This window comes from Gordionus sp. m RMFG-2023, chromosome 1, assembly GCF_954871325.1.
Source record: "Gordionus sp. m RMFG-2023 chromosome 1, tfGorSpeb1-WG-v2, whole genome shotgun sequence".
NCBI lineage: Eukaryota > Metazoa > Nematomorpha > Gordioida > Chordodea > Parachordodidae > Gordionus > Gordionus sp. m RMFG-2023.
The window spans coordinates 27,559,327-27,576,408 of NC_088775.1; the positions used below are offsets into that span (position 1 = coordinate 27,559,327).

A 17,082-nucleotide genomic window follows, 5' to 3' on the forward strand; every position below is an offset into this window, starting at 1 on the left:
TAATGGGATAAGGAATTGAAAGAGGATGTCTAAAAAAGAAAATATAAGAGAAACTAGTAAGAAAAAGGAAAGAATGTTTGAGGAGACATGGAAGAGATAAAACTTAGAACAAATAATGGTGGTAGTAGGACATTGTTGTTAGAAAAGGGATTCCATAGGCTGATCGGTCTTTTCGCGAATCCATCTCCAATTCTTTAAAAAAACATTGAGCTTTGCTACCAAAGGGAGTAAGAATGGAACAGGAATGGGTATAAATAAGTAGAGGACGAGAGCATGGACTTTATGGTTGAATGATGCTTTCAATTCAGTTATAGTCCCAATCCAGGAGCTGACCTTTTGATCAAGGAATTAAGGACATTCTATTAAAACTTTTTCCATTAGTTCCAAACATGCCGGTTGGTTCAAATCTGGATGAAATACCTGCGGATTTAAGTGCACACAAAATGATGTCATTACATTTTATGTGTAATGGGAAACGGCCTCGACAAAAGCGGCAGTGTCTACCCTTGCTATCAACTCTGATTTCGCAATGTTTACATTGGTACGGTAGAACAATTGAGCTGTCCAATAATCTTAGCTTGTCGGCGGAAAGCAGAAAATCGAGGTTGTTGGAAGGTATGGTTTCCAGAAACTTGTAACCTGTTCCTTGGTTCAATTTATGAAAATCTGTGAAATCACCATTGTGAAGACTCAATTTTATAAGTGACGGAGCCTTTTTTAAGTGAATGTCTCAATCTTTCTGTGAACACTAGGAGGGTCATTAGTTTGGGACAATGGAATTTGTTAAATTCCTTATTTGTTGAATTTCTAAGTCGCCGAATTTCTAAGTCGAGATTTACGTAATCTTAAATAATGTTAGATTTCCTTAATGCTAAATGGATTTTCTTTTTTCAATTTTATTATTTTTCATACAACTTTTTTATTTTTCATACAACTTTTTTATTTTCATTTTCCAAGGAAAAAACAAAATCTTTTTTCAAAAAAATACAATAGTCACAATTCAAAAAAATCGATAAAAGAAAATAAAAAATAATAACAATCCAAAAAATCGATAAAAGAAATAAAAATAATAATATCTCCCTAAGATTTCATAACATCTCCCTTTTTTAAAAAGATTTTCTAATTTGATCCTTATGTCTCTTCCACTGGCCCTTAGCGGTATCCACAGTATATATGAACTTCCCCGATCGGCCCACTATAGCCCCCTTGATCCACTTTACTTTGTCACTATAAGTTTTCGTCCATACTGATTGTCCTATCTTGAAAAATATACCTCTTTGATCTGCGTGCGTATCGTCTTGTTTGCTCTCATGGGTTTCTTTAATCATTTCAAGATGATTCCGAGCATTCCGTCCAAACATCATATGTACTGGGGTTTGTCACGTAGTCGTAGGCTGGGTGTTTCTATAAGCTAATAAGAATTCATTTAGTATTTTTTTTTATTTTCGTATCCTGCTTCCATTTCCTTCCTCTTCCGAAGTTGTTGATCTTGGATGTGAGTTTAGTCTTGTTGGAATTCGTAAATTTTCCCCTCTTCGGTAGCTCTGTTTGTTGAATTCTTTTGATCGTGAGTCTCTTAATCTTTTTGTTGCCGATTTCTTTTAATTTTATCTGAGGTGCTGATACATTGTCGTCCCAGATGTTATATTGAAATATTTTTAATTTACATATATCGAATTTGTATTTTTTGATTTTGGGTGAATATTTTACCTTATTTTTGTCCTTTGAAATATTTTTCACTTTTATATTGTCATTATTTGATTTGATTTTTTTCACTATTTTTATCTTTTAAAATATTTTAAATTTTTATATCTTGATAATGTCTAGTTGAAGACTTGGGTGTTACATCAATTTTATTACACTCATGTAAAATTTTAGTGGTTTTAACGTATAATTTATCCTTTAATAAATACTTTGAACATTTCTTTCTTTTTGACGTGACTTGCTCTTTTTTCTCTTTACTTGAAAGTGCTAAACTGTAAGAATTTACAGAATCGTTAATGGAAGTCATATGATAAGGCATAAAATCTGGTAATTTTTTTGAGTGGGGTGCTTTATCCCTGAATTTTTTGTTTCCTTTATCCATTTCGTTGACATTATCCTTTTTGTATTCGTGTTTTATTTTATCAATAATTTTGTTTTCTTCAAATTTTTGAGAATAAATTTCTTGGTCTATCGCGGGAATATAACATGCTTCCTTCCCCTTTAAAATATTTAACATATAATAGTTTAGATCCATCATATTTTTCGGCACAGCTTTTTGGGCTAGAATATATATATCGCTGGATTGTAATGAGAGAATAATTATCGCTTTTTTCTTTTTTTCATCTGTAATATTGTTCAATATGAAATATGCCTTTAATTTAATAAGAAATGTTGAGAAAGAATCACTGTTTTTTTTAATGGGAATCGAAGGGGTCATCTTATTTACTTTTATATCGAATTTTAGTTTTTCCCATCGTCGCCACTGATCGATTTACGTTAATCTTAAATAATGTTAGATTTCCTTAATGCTGAATTGATTTTCTTTTTTCAACTTTATTATTTTTCATACAACTTTTTTATTTTCATTTTCCAAGAAAAAAACAAAATTTTCAAAAAAATACAATTTTTTTTTTTATTTTCTAAGAAAAAAAACAAAAATCTTTTTATAAAAATACAATAGGCGGGTTCGGTTCGATTTAGGGAAACTTCTCTTCTCTTTTGAACCAGGGCTTGGTTACGGGTTCAGCTCAGGTTTAAGAATTTTTGAATTGATAAAATAAAATCTATATTTAAATCATAATTAAAAAACTAGGCATAAATTTGGTATAAAAAATAAATTTCTTATTTTATTTATAATATACTTAAAAAATGCAAAGCATACTCATGTATCAATTTTTAGAATTTTATTTATACGTATTAACATAATACAACCGTTGTTCACTCATCCTCGATCTTTGAGGTGAAAGAATGAATTTCAAATGTGAAAAGATTTTTCAACGTTAACCTATATTAAATATATTCGTGAAAATATGATGAATTAACTTGGATTGCAAAGAGCAGCAAATATGATTTTGGATAAAATATATAAATCAGGGTGCTCCAGCTAGCAGACTCCCAAAAATGCAAAGTATTTTATTTATCTAATATTTTAAAATCGCTAAATCCGGCAATTATAGTTAATACTTTTCTCTGCAATCGTTGGCCCTCTTTTAAGTATTTTCTCCTGCCTTTCCTTAGTTGTATCAATTTTAAAAACGGCTAACTCAATATTTTATTCAGAAAAATATTACGAAATCATGAAGATTTTGTTCATGGAAGTAACAAAGGTTAGACATATATTACCGAAATCTCGAGGCTTAGAAATTTTTCTGGCTAAAATATTGAGTTAGTTTTTAGAAATCGGCTCAAAACAAGCCTAACGTTAGAAAGGCAAACGTTCTTTCCAACTCAGCCCCCTTCTATCTTAAATTTTGTAATAAAATTCTTCTTATATATGAAAATATATTTTGATAAAGTAATTTAATTATATCATTGTTTATTTTTTTTGGAAAAAAATTTCCAAATTATTATCGGCCAGGTTTGAGAAAAATTTTATAAAATTATAATGGGTCGGGTTGGGCTTGGAAAATATTTTTATAAATTGGCTTGGGGAAAATTTTTTCAAATTATTATCACTTGGACGGTTGGGAATTTTTTTATTATTAACTATGGATCAGATATTGACCTAAAACAAATTATTTTTGCAGGCCTGGGCTCGGCCTGATCAAAAAACCAAGGCCAATTCATTTTACAACTACCAAAATTATTATGATCTTTGGTTGGGGTTGGGGAAATTTTTTCTTAATTATGTAGGACTTGGACCTTGCTTAGGAATTTTTTCAATATTAAATATTAGTAGGGGATCAGTATAATAATGATATGGGTATCAAGTTAAAGCTTTAAATATATTTTGACTCGAAACATAGTATTTAAACTTGGTTTTAATGGATTCTGGCCTGAAGGGGGGAGTGGGTTATAAAGAATAAAAATTGATATTATTTTCAAATAACAGGTAACAACTATCATAGGAGTAAGGAGAAAATTCTCATTCCCCGTCAATGCTGACTAACTGGAGCTCTGGTACTCTTAGTTATATATTTTTCGTTTTGCCCATCAAGAAAGATGGGTCATCATCATACTTTAAATTAGGAATATCTTATGAGGTGTGATTCACAAGTTTACCCTATTTTCTCCTAAATTTTAATATTTTTATAAAATATATTAATAAAGTATATTTAGTACTATATACATAAACTAATTACCCCTCAACCCCGTCATTCTTGAAGGGTTATTAGCCAATATATAAATAAATAGCAATTCCATAAAATAACAATTTTAATATAAATTAAATCCAAAATAATTAATTTACTAAGCTTTTAATTAACCTTGTATCTTGTGTCCAAGAGTCATTCTTTATAAACCTTTCTTCTCTGTTCTTAAGACAAATATAGTAATTGAAAATGGCTTAATTTTTTTCTAGTTAAATGCAGTATCTTAACCATTCTGCATAAAAATCTATCAGTATTTACTGTTCAGATTGGAATCGGTTGGTTGTGATTTTTAGTGGTTTTGAAATTTCAAATATCGTTATTATCTCTTTCCAATTTTCAGTCAATAAATAATCAAATTGTTCTGAAAAGAAATCTTCGATATTGGGTTTGAGTAAAATCAGCCTTTCTAACATATCATGGGTTGAATGCCATCGGTGGCAATCTAACATAGGCTTAGGTAGTTTCATATTTTTCATTAACATTTGATAAGTGTGATGTCTTAATTTTAGATGTAAGCTCTTAGTCTTTGAAAGAGTATCCCCAATGGGTGATAATTTTATTGCATCTTGAAGTACAAGCTGAAATGTATTATTCTGTATGTCATCGATTTCAAATTTATATACATTCACATTCATATTTTCATCATCTGTTGATTCACTCCTTATATAATAATCAATTTCAGGCTGCAAGAGCTTTATAGCTTTGATACAGAAGTAATTGTTTATATTTGTTTAATATTAATTTTAAATTTTTGTAAAGTTTTTAGTATTCGTTCATAAATTCTTCTGTACTTTTTTCGTTCAGCTCTACAATTCCAAGAGTTCTCAAAATTATATTGGACTTTGATACAATTTGAATATTTATACCAAGAATTTATTGTCGTTGAACTGCATTAACGTTTAAACTTATTAGTTTTCCTTCTATCTCTCTTGATATTTTGTCTCTAATAGATTGGGCTGTTCTATTAATAGTTCATGATAAATTTTTTTTGTTAATAACTAAATTGAATCCAGATAAAAATGGATTTAAAATTCTTTGAAATCCTGAACTTCAATAATTGATAGAGGCTGATCATTTATAGTAACAAGTTCTATGTTAGAACTCTTCGAATCATTAGATGTTAGATTTATATTTATAGATGCTTTTGGAAAAAGGTTTCTATATTAATTTTGGGTATTTTTGCAAATAACACTTCCTGATATTTTGTTTTTTCATTCAAATAATTTAGATATTCATAGTTGTGATTTCTTTCCAGATGTCTTTCTAAATTTGACAAATGATTACCAGACATTTTTAATTTGCAATATGAGCATGCTGATTTATTTTCTATTTTATCAGAGTAAAATGCTTCTTAAATATGATTTTATCTTTGATCTTAAATCTATATAAAAAATTGATCCATTGAGGAACATTTATTAAACTTTCAAATAAAAGAGTTAAATAGAATAAATTTTTTAAATAGCGATGATTTCATAGAATTAAAAAACAGATATATAAATTCAATTATTTATAATATGCACTTCATTAATATAAGGTAAAAATTAATCTGAACAAAAAATAAATGATTAGCATAATTTTATAAGTTTAACTGCCCTACATCTTTGTTTAACAAATTTTACGTTAGATTTTGAGAATTCTTTAAATTGCCAATATCCAATTTAATAATTTATACTTTGACTTGTTCACTTTCATTTTCCTCTAATTCATCTTTAAGAATAAGTTAAAAATTAAAAATATATGGCGTAAATGAATTTAGTTATTTAAAATTAACACTCCAATAGGAATCTTTGAGAATGAATTTAAAAAATGGCGTAAATTAATTAAGGTGTTTAAAATTTATTAACACTTCACTTAATTTGAAATTAAAAAATATTATAAAATCTCAATTAATTATTATTTGTATTTACAATTATGCTTAATATCTTAATATATGATTTTAAACAATAAGTGAACCCGGTTGAACCCCGGTTCAAAAAAATTCCTGGGTTCGGTTCTAGGTTATGAAAATTTTATAAACGGGGTACAGATTCGGTTCGGGCTAAGATTTTTTTTCAAAAACCAGGGTTCGGTTCTAGGTTTTGAAAATTTTATAAACGGGGTACAGATTCGGTTCGGGCTCAGATTTTTTTCAAAAATCAGGGTTTTCTTTTCCCGGTTCGGTTCAAATTCCTGGTTTCAAATGATTTTAATGAATCAGAAAATTTGAAAATTGATATGGATCGAAGATGTAAGGAATTTTAGGAATGTAATAAAAGTTCTTGAGAAGTAAAAAAGCTAGATGAGGAGGTAAATGTTTTTAAAAGGATGTAAGTTATGCGTCAGTGAAGAATTGATTGATGGATTCCAAACCGCAAACTATGGGGACGAAACGGTTGTATGAAAGTTATGGGTGAATGAGATGGAACAATATATTGGGTAGATCTCAATTTTTTTCTAGCAAATAAAAGTCCAATTCTGAAAGTGTTCTAATGATGGCCAGTGCCTTTGCGGATCCCTTTTAGGGGCTCGTAGAATATTCTTTCATCAATGTACCAATTGTGCAATGGAAGATTACAATCGGCTGAAATGTTTTTGACCAATTTATTGATATTTAAATTAGTATATAGATATTGCTTACGTGCATCCTCTCACTTTCTCTTCTCACCCCTGGAGGCGGTTGCCTCTTTTTGCTGGGTTTTTGGACCTCTAAAAGTGAACTTACCTCGTGTGGCACGTCTTTTCTCCCGAAAGGGTCGGTCTGGGATGATCTTAATCTCTTCTGCCAACATGTAATGTTATTGGTAGGATAAATCTATGGCTTTCGCGGTTTGCTAGTTTCAGTTAATCGTGAGCGTTAGTATTCTAACTCGTTCTGTAATGCGCATGTCGCATGTCCGCTCCTTCATGCATGCGTTTTACTATCATTTGTAGGTGTTTCATTTCGTATCTGTATCTTTCATTTGCACGTTCGCTGACTTGTTTGGGGTGCCGATACGGGACCCATGATGGACCGTGCGATTGAGACTGATCGTAGGGGCCCTAGCGCACCTTGTAGTTGTCTCCGGGGGGACGGTTATTTTATTGATTTGTAAGGATAAAATGACGTTATTGCCGTCATTGGCATGACATGTCTATTCGATCAGATGGTCCTGCCGGTTGGTTTTCCATTTGTATTTCACTCACGGAAGGGCCCGTACCTGATACATCTGCCGGGAGTGATTAATTGTGAAGGGGAGCTTACATTGGTTGGTTCCCTTCCAGTGGGTGACTCTTCCTCGACGTCTGGACTTTTGTGGATGTTGATTTGACTATTAAAAATTCATGAATTTTTAAAGTGTTCACAAGATTTGTTAAAAAAAGGATGGAGCATATTGCTATAATATTTTCATCTTCAAATATTGTCCCAATAAACCAAGAATTATTAAATATTGATGTGGTAAACAAAATCTCATGTTCATTTGTTTAAAATTCTTCAATTTGATAATCAGCTGTAAAATGGTTGAATAGTAATAAGCTGTGTACATATGTTTATCTTCCTGCAAAATATCAAGCAACAATTGAAAATGCCTGAATGCCAGCTATAATAAAATCAATTATTAAATCATCTAAAGTGGTTGAGGTTAAAGTCTGAGGTCTCTTGGCAAAAATATCAGTAGGCGATGAGCCTAGTTTAATATTTTCTTTAATAGTTTTATTCCCCTTCCCCTATTTTATTTTCATTAACAGTGTTAAATTACAATAGTAAATATTTATATAGTATCTATACCCTTAAATTTTTTACAATGTTGCAAGTTGGGGTAATGCTAACTGAAATTTTTGTATTTTTTGGTAGACATGGCAAACATTTTACTATCAAAGATTTGTTTTCTTTATTTTGAGACATATTTAAAAATATGCTTTATAAATTGACCATGGAGAAACAATGTCTGAACTTGTTCATTGATTATTACTTCTTCCTCTTCATCACTATTATGTAAAATAAAATTTTAAAATAGGTATAATAAAATAAAATTAACCAATTCCATTGAAAATAAAAATGGCAAATTCCTTGGATTGTAATATCAAAATTTATCTGGTTTATTGAAAACTCGGACATAATATTTAATGAATATTTATATATATTTTTGTTTTATATAAGTTTTAATATTATATATATATATATATATTTAATTTTTAATCATAGTAGTCTTAATATTTTTTAATATATATATATTTAAATTATATGCTCATATGAAATAAAATAAATTTTGCATTCAAGTATTTTTATTTATAATATAAAAGAGCGTTGAATATAAGTATATCAAAATGTATCTTAAAAAGTATCTAAAAATAGATACAGATAAAATAATATCTAGATACAGATACTTAACAAAAAATCGATCTAAATACTGATAACACATTTTTATATCTAGATACATTAACAACTCTTTAATAATGTTTAAAAAATCAAAATATAGCTACACAAATATGAATGTAAAATGATTTATTAAACTATATTTTTTTAACCAGGTCATTCAATTTCCTGACTGCAGCCGTTTTTGACAAATTTTGAAGATCAGCAAATAAATCATATGCTTCAGCATCAAATAATGGTCTATTAACATGAATCAAGGGTTGATCCCAAAATGATCCAATATATACTCTGGGAAGTTCTGGTGTGTTAAGAACTTTACCCATACTCCACATCAAAGCTCTATTCCATAAACTCTCATTAATTGTTGTGCATCTACTCCATCTACTTTATTTAAAACTATTTGATTTTATCACCATAAGCCCATATAGACTCAATTCCACGTTTAGACTCATCTGATATATCTAATTTATGAGCATCAAATAAAAGAATAATGTGATCATAACATTCAGCAAACTATTCCCAAAATACCAGTAAAGTCTTAACCTCTGTCTACCCTTTTTTTACCTAATAATATACCAGGTGTAAATAATTGTTAAGGCTCTTAAGTACAGAATTATCAACAAGTGAACGAAATCGATTAAGAAATCCATTTCCAAACTTTGATAAAGGGCGAAATTGACGTTTAGAATCAACAACCAGGGCATTACCTGAGATAAGTCTGAAATTCTCCATGCATTATGGCGATAAAAGAATCTGTTGTAGTTTCTGAACCTATTCTAATACCAGGAAAATCCTGCTCTAGAATGTACCTGATAAATGTTGTTTTACCAGTTGAGTATTGTCCAACTAATAAGACTATAGGTATAGCGTCAAAATCTGCATCTTCTGATGCCGACGAATGGAATTCATTAAATTGATATTCCTTCTCGAGTGGGAAAATTTTTTGTTTATATAATAATTTTAAACCTTCTGAGATACTTTCAAAAACTTCAGTATTCTTTTTCTTCTTTTCATCACGGGGCAAATATTTGTTAAAACATTTATAAAGTAAAAAATATTTATTATTTACAATAAAATAGAGGGATAAAAATATGGTTTGAATTTTTTGAAATTAATCAATAAGTGGGATAATATTAGAAAATAAATTTTATTTAAATGATTTTTTTGAAATAAATTTATTTCACTTATATAACCGAATTTAATTGGCCCATTTAATTGGCGATTGCACAACTTCCAACCCAGGAAGATGGTTTATCTTAATTTAGTTTCTTTATCATAAAAAAATATCCCACTTAGTTCGCTCTCCACACCCTGTTCCTCAAAAATATATGCGTATAACTTAAAAAATAATTTGAAAAAAAGAATGTAAAAGTTAATAATTTTTTTAACTAAAACTATTGACTATAATCCACATTTTTTTGGAAAAAAACCACAAATGTTTTCCAAAAATGAAATATAATCCAAAGTCTTAAAACAGAAGTGAAATTTTATATAATTACTATTAACAGATCCATAAAATTACTAAATAATATAATATATTAAATAATTTTATAAAGTGAATTACTTTCATTTATTCTTCTTAATAAAAGTAAAATTTAATTATATAAATATTAATAAAAGTAAAATTTTTAATAAAATTAAGTTATAAATTTAATAAAATATAAATTGAACACACAACTACAAACAGTGGAATATTATGTGTTGTTATATCTAATTTTATATAATAATGTATAACAATCAAATAATTTTATCAAATAGTAAATATATATTGATATAAACATTAGAAAGTATTTTTTAAGTATTATAAATGAAAAAGATAATATTTGTTAAATTACTAAACATATCTATTAATATTTAATTTTCTATTGAGATCATCCTAAAAAAATTGATTCAATATCAAGTGAAAATAGAATATTAGAAATAGTAAGTAACAATCATGAAAATTTATCAAAAGGGAAGGAAATTAGAAATAATTTGAAAAGAATTTATGAAGGTACAATCTATATTTATAATGGGTTTAATATTTATCTATAAAGGTTAGCAGGGATCAAGGCAAGATTAAACAAAATTGTTTTATTATATAAATGTATTTAAAAATATTAAACTATAATTTAACTAAAAAACTATAATAAATTTATTCTTTATATATACAAAAAATCTATTAAACAATTAAATGAAAAATGGTGTTAATTTAATGAATGTAAGATACAAAAATTTGCGCTAAATAGACACCATTATAATAAAATATTAATCCATGTTCAACATTATCTTTAGTGGATAAAAAACTTTTCGTCTCTTTCTGAAAAAATATTATATACTCTCTCAATCACATTTTAATATGAAAATAGTTGATACCATTATATTCATTGAATTAAATATATATCTCTATAAAATCTATTTATTTTTATAATTTTTATAACACGTATATATTCAATTTAACATCGTGTGTGTTCTCTATTCTTATAAGGCGGATTCTCTGTAAGATAGAGAATCTCACGATAATCATAAGAAATAAGAAATATTTTTTACAATGAAAAGACCATAGTATTAGAATGATTTCTTTAAATATAAGATCGCTAAGTGACAAATTGACTATTCTTAGGCAAACTATAAATGATCAAAGATACGACATCCTCCTTTTACAAGAAACTCCTCTGAAAGAGACGGAAGTACGAAATCTTTAATGATACACCTTATACTGCAGCTCGAATGCTGGACATTTATGGGCAGGCGTGGCAATTTTAATCCATAACAAACTAATTAAATTTGTAAGCTTTAATCTAATTTCCAGTTGCATTTGCTGCCTTACCTTGAATATAGGTTACAAGAAAATTCATCTATTCAATATTTATGCACCGCACAATGGTAAAGTATTTTACATTGAGCTGGAAAATATCTTAAAAGAACTGCCTCATCGAGAGAGTATTATATTTTCAGGCGATTTCAATGCCTCGGTTGGAAGGCCTAACAATTCTACTTGCCTCGGGAACGCCACACTAATACAAAGTACAAACACTAATGACAAGAAATTAATAGAAATCTGTGAACACTTCAATTTGAAAATAGTAAATACGTTCTTCAATCATCCTAGCCATCACACCATGACCTACAGAAGTCCTTCCTTTGGCACTACCTCACAAATTGATTTCTTTGTAATTTCCACCAATATCTTCAAGTAGGTGAAAGACATCAAAGTCGTCAGCAAATTCAACTTCACTTTATTTACGGACCATTATCCACTAAGATGCGAGCTAAGGATAATCAATAGCATTTTTCCGAACCATAATCAACAGAACCACCTTAACGCTACACGCTTCATAGCGAGGAAAGACTTGGCACAGCTGAACGATCCGGATATAAAAGAAGAGTTCATCACAAAGCTAACAACATGGAGAAACACCCTAAATGGCATGATCAACCCTAATATAACCTGGAAAGATATGAAACTAAATTTATCAAGCTGTATGACTTCATGCTTAAGACCGCGAATTAAATGTAAAGAGTGGCTCTCCCCTTCAACAATACAGATAATTAAAAAAACAACTAATATCTCCTATAACCAATATACTATACACCACAGAAGGTTCATAACTCGCTGCATAAGTACAGACAAAATATATTTTATTGCCAACATATCTAGATCCATACAATATAATTTTGACAACAATAATATTTACAAAGCTTTCCAATCTCTCAAATTTCTCACAACCTTTAAATCAAATCCTCTTCCAAGATTACACATTGAAAACAATAAAATTATAACGGACCCCAAGGAACAATTAGCTATATGGACAGACCATTACATGAATCTTTACAGGACGAGGCGGCCTAAACCAACGTGTGATTATCCTTTCCAACCACCCAATCGGAACCTGAACAAAATAGATATAATCAATGCCATTAAAAGACTAAAAACCCATAAATCTGCAGGAATCGATGGGATCTTTGCGGAACTATGGAAGATAGATGCGGATCTAAGTTCAGGTCTACTGCTTCCCCTCTTGAATGAAATATGGAATACGGGCAACTTACCAGAGGAATGGATGACCTCGATAATACTGAATTTTCCCAAAAATAAGAACCCGACTACCCTGAAGGACTACAGAGGGATTGCACTGATCCCAGTTACCCTAAAAATGTTCACGATATTATAGCAGTCAGGATCAAACCAATCATCGATAGGAACCTCTCAAACGCCATCACATCGTATAGGAAGGGTAGAACACGACGGAACTAACCATGGCGCTTAAGGTTATTCTGGAGAAAGGTAGAATGCATAAGTCCCCAATATTTGCCCTAATGATTGATTTAAGTCAAGCCTTTGACTCCATTATACAGCATAAGATCTGGCCCTTTCTGGAAGGTATAGGAATAGATAAACATCTGATTTCGCTAATAAAAATAATGTACGACAGTCATAACGTGGTACCACAACTTTGAACATAAAATCACAACCATTTAAGGCCAACAGAGGGCTGAAATAAGGTCGCATTCTATCACCTATGTTATTTAATGTAATAATGAACGATATTCTGAATAAATCTTTCAAACAAAAATATGCCCTTAACCCTCGATATCTGAATCAACAACGCGATAATAACATACACAACTCTCTTAATTTTCTATGCTATGCCGATGATGTATGCATTCTAGCGAACTCTGAGTACAAACTAAGAAAGTTACTGTCTTTGTTTGTTAATAATTGCTATAAATACGGATTAAAAGTCAATTACTCGAAGACAAGGGTAATCGCGTCCAATACATTTGCATCTACAGACCTATTTAACTTTGATAATAATGTGGTAGAAACGGTTTCAGATTTTAAATACCTAGGAACCAGGATAATGTCGTTAGGCACCACAATATTGGATACTAAGTCGAGGACAAACAAAGCCAGATCCCGATACCATCAGCTAACGAAATTAGGGTCGTCCAACCAGATATCCACGAACCAAAAGATAAGACTCTTAAATCCCTTATTCTACCCATCTTAACATTACGATTAGAAACATGGCAGGACACTAAAAGCAATATCAACACATCCCAGACCTCTATAAACAAATGTCTAAGAAAAATCACTAAAACATACTACACGTACAACACCTCAAACTCAACTCTCTGGAATAGGTCGACATCCTACCTATCAATCGACTCATTCCTCTGAGGAGATTAGAATTCTCGGTCAATGCTTAAGACATTCACAAGAAAATATGATATTTTCGTCCATGAAGTGGGCCCCAGATTATGGGAGGCAGAGAACTCCCAAATACTATTGATTGGCAAAATGTCTGAAGCAGGGGCGTCGCTAGCCTTCACAATCTCAGGGGGCTCAACTAAAAAAAATTTTATGGGGGGCTTCACCCCCAAACTTTCCAATTTGCGGGCCTTCGGCCCGCTTTTATATAAATATATTATACTTTTTTAAGTAGTGTTAACACTGAACAATTATTCTGATTTTCATATTTTGTCATTTATTATATTATGCATACATAATAAACTGGCATATAAAAAATCACATAATACAATAATATAATTCTTAGCAACTTACATTGACAAAAGGTTATCAAACTAGTATAATTTTCTGTAACCATTTTAGACAATGTTTTATAGAATGAACTAATAAGGAAAAATTTATAGGCCTAAACCAAATCAACAATTTTTGTAGGAGAGAGTATAAACGACTAATCCAAATCATAAAACTATATTGTGGTTAGAGCTTGCTCTTAGATGACATTACGGAAGCTAGATAAGTAATCGAGAAAATTATTGTGAGATATTAAATTTCTAAAAGATTATCTTCCATTTTAAATGATATATAAACGACTCCAAAATATGCAATTATATGTTTTCAGCCGTTATAGTAATTATCTTAAATTACATAGCAACACAAATAATAGATGCTGGTTAATTTGCAATAATAGACATGACACTTACGATGTAAACTAATATCAGAATTTATTATGTTGAATAAATTGATAAAATAAAAACACTAAAAATCTTTGGAAGAAATAATTATTCAAATATATTTGAAGCCTGGAGTTATTTACACGGCAATGTCATATTAGAAATGAAACATTTTTTAACTATAAATAAGGACCAGAATGATATGATGAAACAATTAAGATTTTATATATTGTCGCACCACTGGTATATTATATTTAAAATAATAGTAGTTTGTAATAATATCAAAAATATACTTGTATTAAAAATTTAACTCAAGACTGTTTTTCGAAAAAGAAAAAAATAGCTTTCCTAAAAACACGTAAAAAAAGAGAAGAAAAGATATCAAATTTATTACATCTATTGCAGGAAAATTTAAAAATTATTTATTATTAAATAGATGGGGTTAAATACTTAAATGCAATTTCTTATTATATTTATTATCAAAACCATTTATTAGTAAAATTTATTATAATATTAACTGTAATATATTATATAACTGTCAAATACGTCTATAAAAGTGGCATTGTATCTAATATTTTATAAACAACTGTATATAGTAGAGGATTATAAACTATATGTTTACTTACTTTTTATAAAGAAATCTCTTATACTTATTTGGACTTTGAAAATATTTTTAAGGTATGATAAAAAAATTTCAAAATAAATATACAGTTGATTAGTCATTTTGAACTCGGCTAATTACAATATCAAATTTGTTAATTTTTAAATAATATATGATTATATTTATTTAATTAGGGTTAAATAATCATTTAAATAATAAAAGTCAATTAAACTTCAACAGTTTAAATTATTTAGTGAGTTATTGATATTATATTTTTAATACAGAATTTGATTGCAAGCTGACATAGTGAAAATATAATTTATATGTATTAATCTAATCTAATAAATAAAATAATATTCATTTAATATTTAAATAGTCTTATTAATTTCTAAAGAATAAAATTATATCTATATATTACTTAATGGAATTATAAAAGAAATCATTCAGTTGGCAATCAAAAAAATTTATTTTTAGTTCAAAGGGATATTAAGGAGCCATTAAAAAAAAATTTTTTGATTCAGGGGGCTATTCAAATTTTTCAGGGGGCTCGAGCCCCTGCACCCCCCCCCCCCCCTAGCGACGCCACTGGTCTGAAGGATATGGACTTGATCAACCTTTCGTTTACAGATTTTTTGGCACTCAGCAAAAACAAAAAACAATTAAAGGGACATCTACAATACATGCTTAAATATGGTCTAAACTAGAACAGCAATCGTGGAAATATTGGACTATTCTCGCACCGTCTTATTTCCAACCTCTTCCCCCGGGTTGAATGACAATTTATGCATCGGCACGGCACGGGTTATATTGGAATTATGGATTGAATGAAATAGGATGAGGATGATGATAATTAGTATTTTATTAAATTGACCCCTCCCCTTTATAACTCCTTCCCTGTCTTTTTCCTTTCCTTACTGGATTTGACGAAGGCAATGATGATCTCAAGACCGTGAATAATATTAATAATAATAACCAGGGTTGTGCATTTGACCGGTCAAATACAATTCGGTCAATTGATCGATATTTGACCGGTCAAATATGGTCAAATTCAAATAAATGTTTTTTACACCAATATTAACTTTATTTTGCATTTATATAATATTATAATAAATCTATGTATAATAATAAATATCATAATATTTTTTAATTCATTCTATAGTCAATGTTTCACCCTCCGTGGCAGAGTCTTGTTCCGATTCATATTCAATATCATTATTTTCTTTAATATTTTTAATCAATCTTAAATTATGATACACTCTTACTAATTTTCCTGCTGTAGAAGCCTTTAATATATTTCTGTTTTTCGTGTGAATATTTCCCCAAACCGACCAATTTCTTTCAGAAGAAGAAGTCGAACTAGGAAATGTTAGTAAAATATTAGCGATTTCTCTTAATGGGCAAGGTGGGCAAAATGCATTCCACCAACTTGAGGCCGAAATTTGATTGTTTCTTATGGAAGTTACAACTTTCCACATATTATGGCTATTAAATATACCGCTTTTGCTTCTGAAATTTACTATATTACTCAAAATATTTTGATGATCACCACCTTGTAAAATACCCAATTCTTGTATTATATTACATGCTTCATCAAATTCAGTATTAGTAAGATGCTCCCCTTGATATTGGGGGTCCAATAAATAAGCAGTATTGTGAGCACATGTATTTAGATCAGTTTTTCTCTTTTCAAACATAACCTTAATTTTTTTTTCTTGAGATGGAGAAAATATAGAATCATGGCATGATTGTATTATGTGTTTTTCCAAATTAAGCATCTCGTTTTTTACTTGGGCCAAAGTACATTTATCCCCTTGCACTTTCAACAATGAGATAGCTAAAGGTTGGAGTATAGCTAAAAATTTTAAATTTTTCGTCCAAAATTCTTCGTTTAATATAATTGGTAATTTCTATGGGACAAATATCACAAACAGCTTCTTCAACAACTGATG

General features: G+C 29.5%; 1 protein-coding gene and 1 pseudogene across 1 annotated transcript; one reads left to right on the plus strand and one right to left on the minus strand.

Moving 5' to 3' along the window:
• Window positions 1–340: 340 nt before the first annotated feature.
• On the minus strand, window positions 341–9,655 carry LOC135923728 (EH domain-containing protein 3-like; annotated as a pseudogene).
• Window positions 9,656–11,180: 1,525 nt separating this feature from the next.
• Window positions 11,181–12,782, plus strand: LOC135923736 (uncharacterized). The gene is made up of 2 exons (XM_065458652.1): window positions 11,181–11,297; window positions 11,808–12,782. The coding sequence occupies exons 1-2, from the start codon at window positions 11,181–11,183 to the stop codon at window positions 12,780–12,782; spliced, it is 1,092 nt and encodes a 363-aa protein (XP_065314724.1).
• Window positions 12,783–17,082: the final 4,300 nt, after the last annotated feature.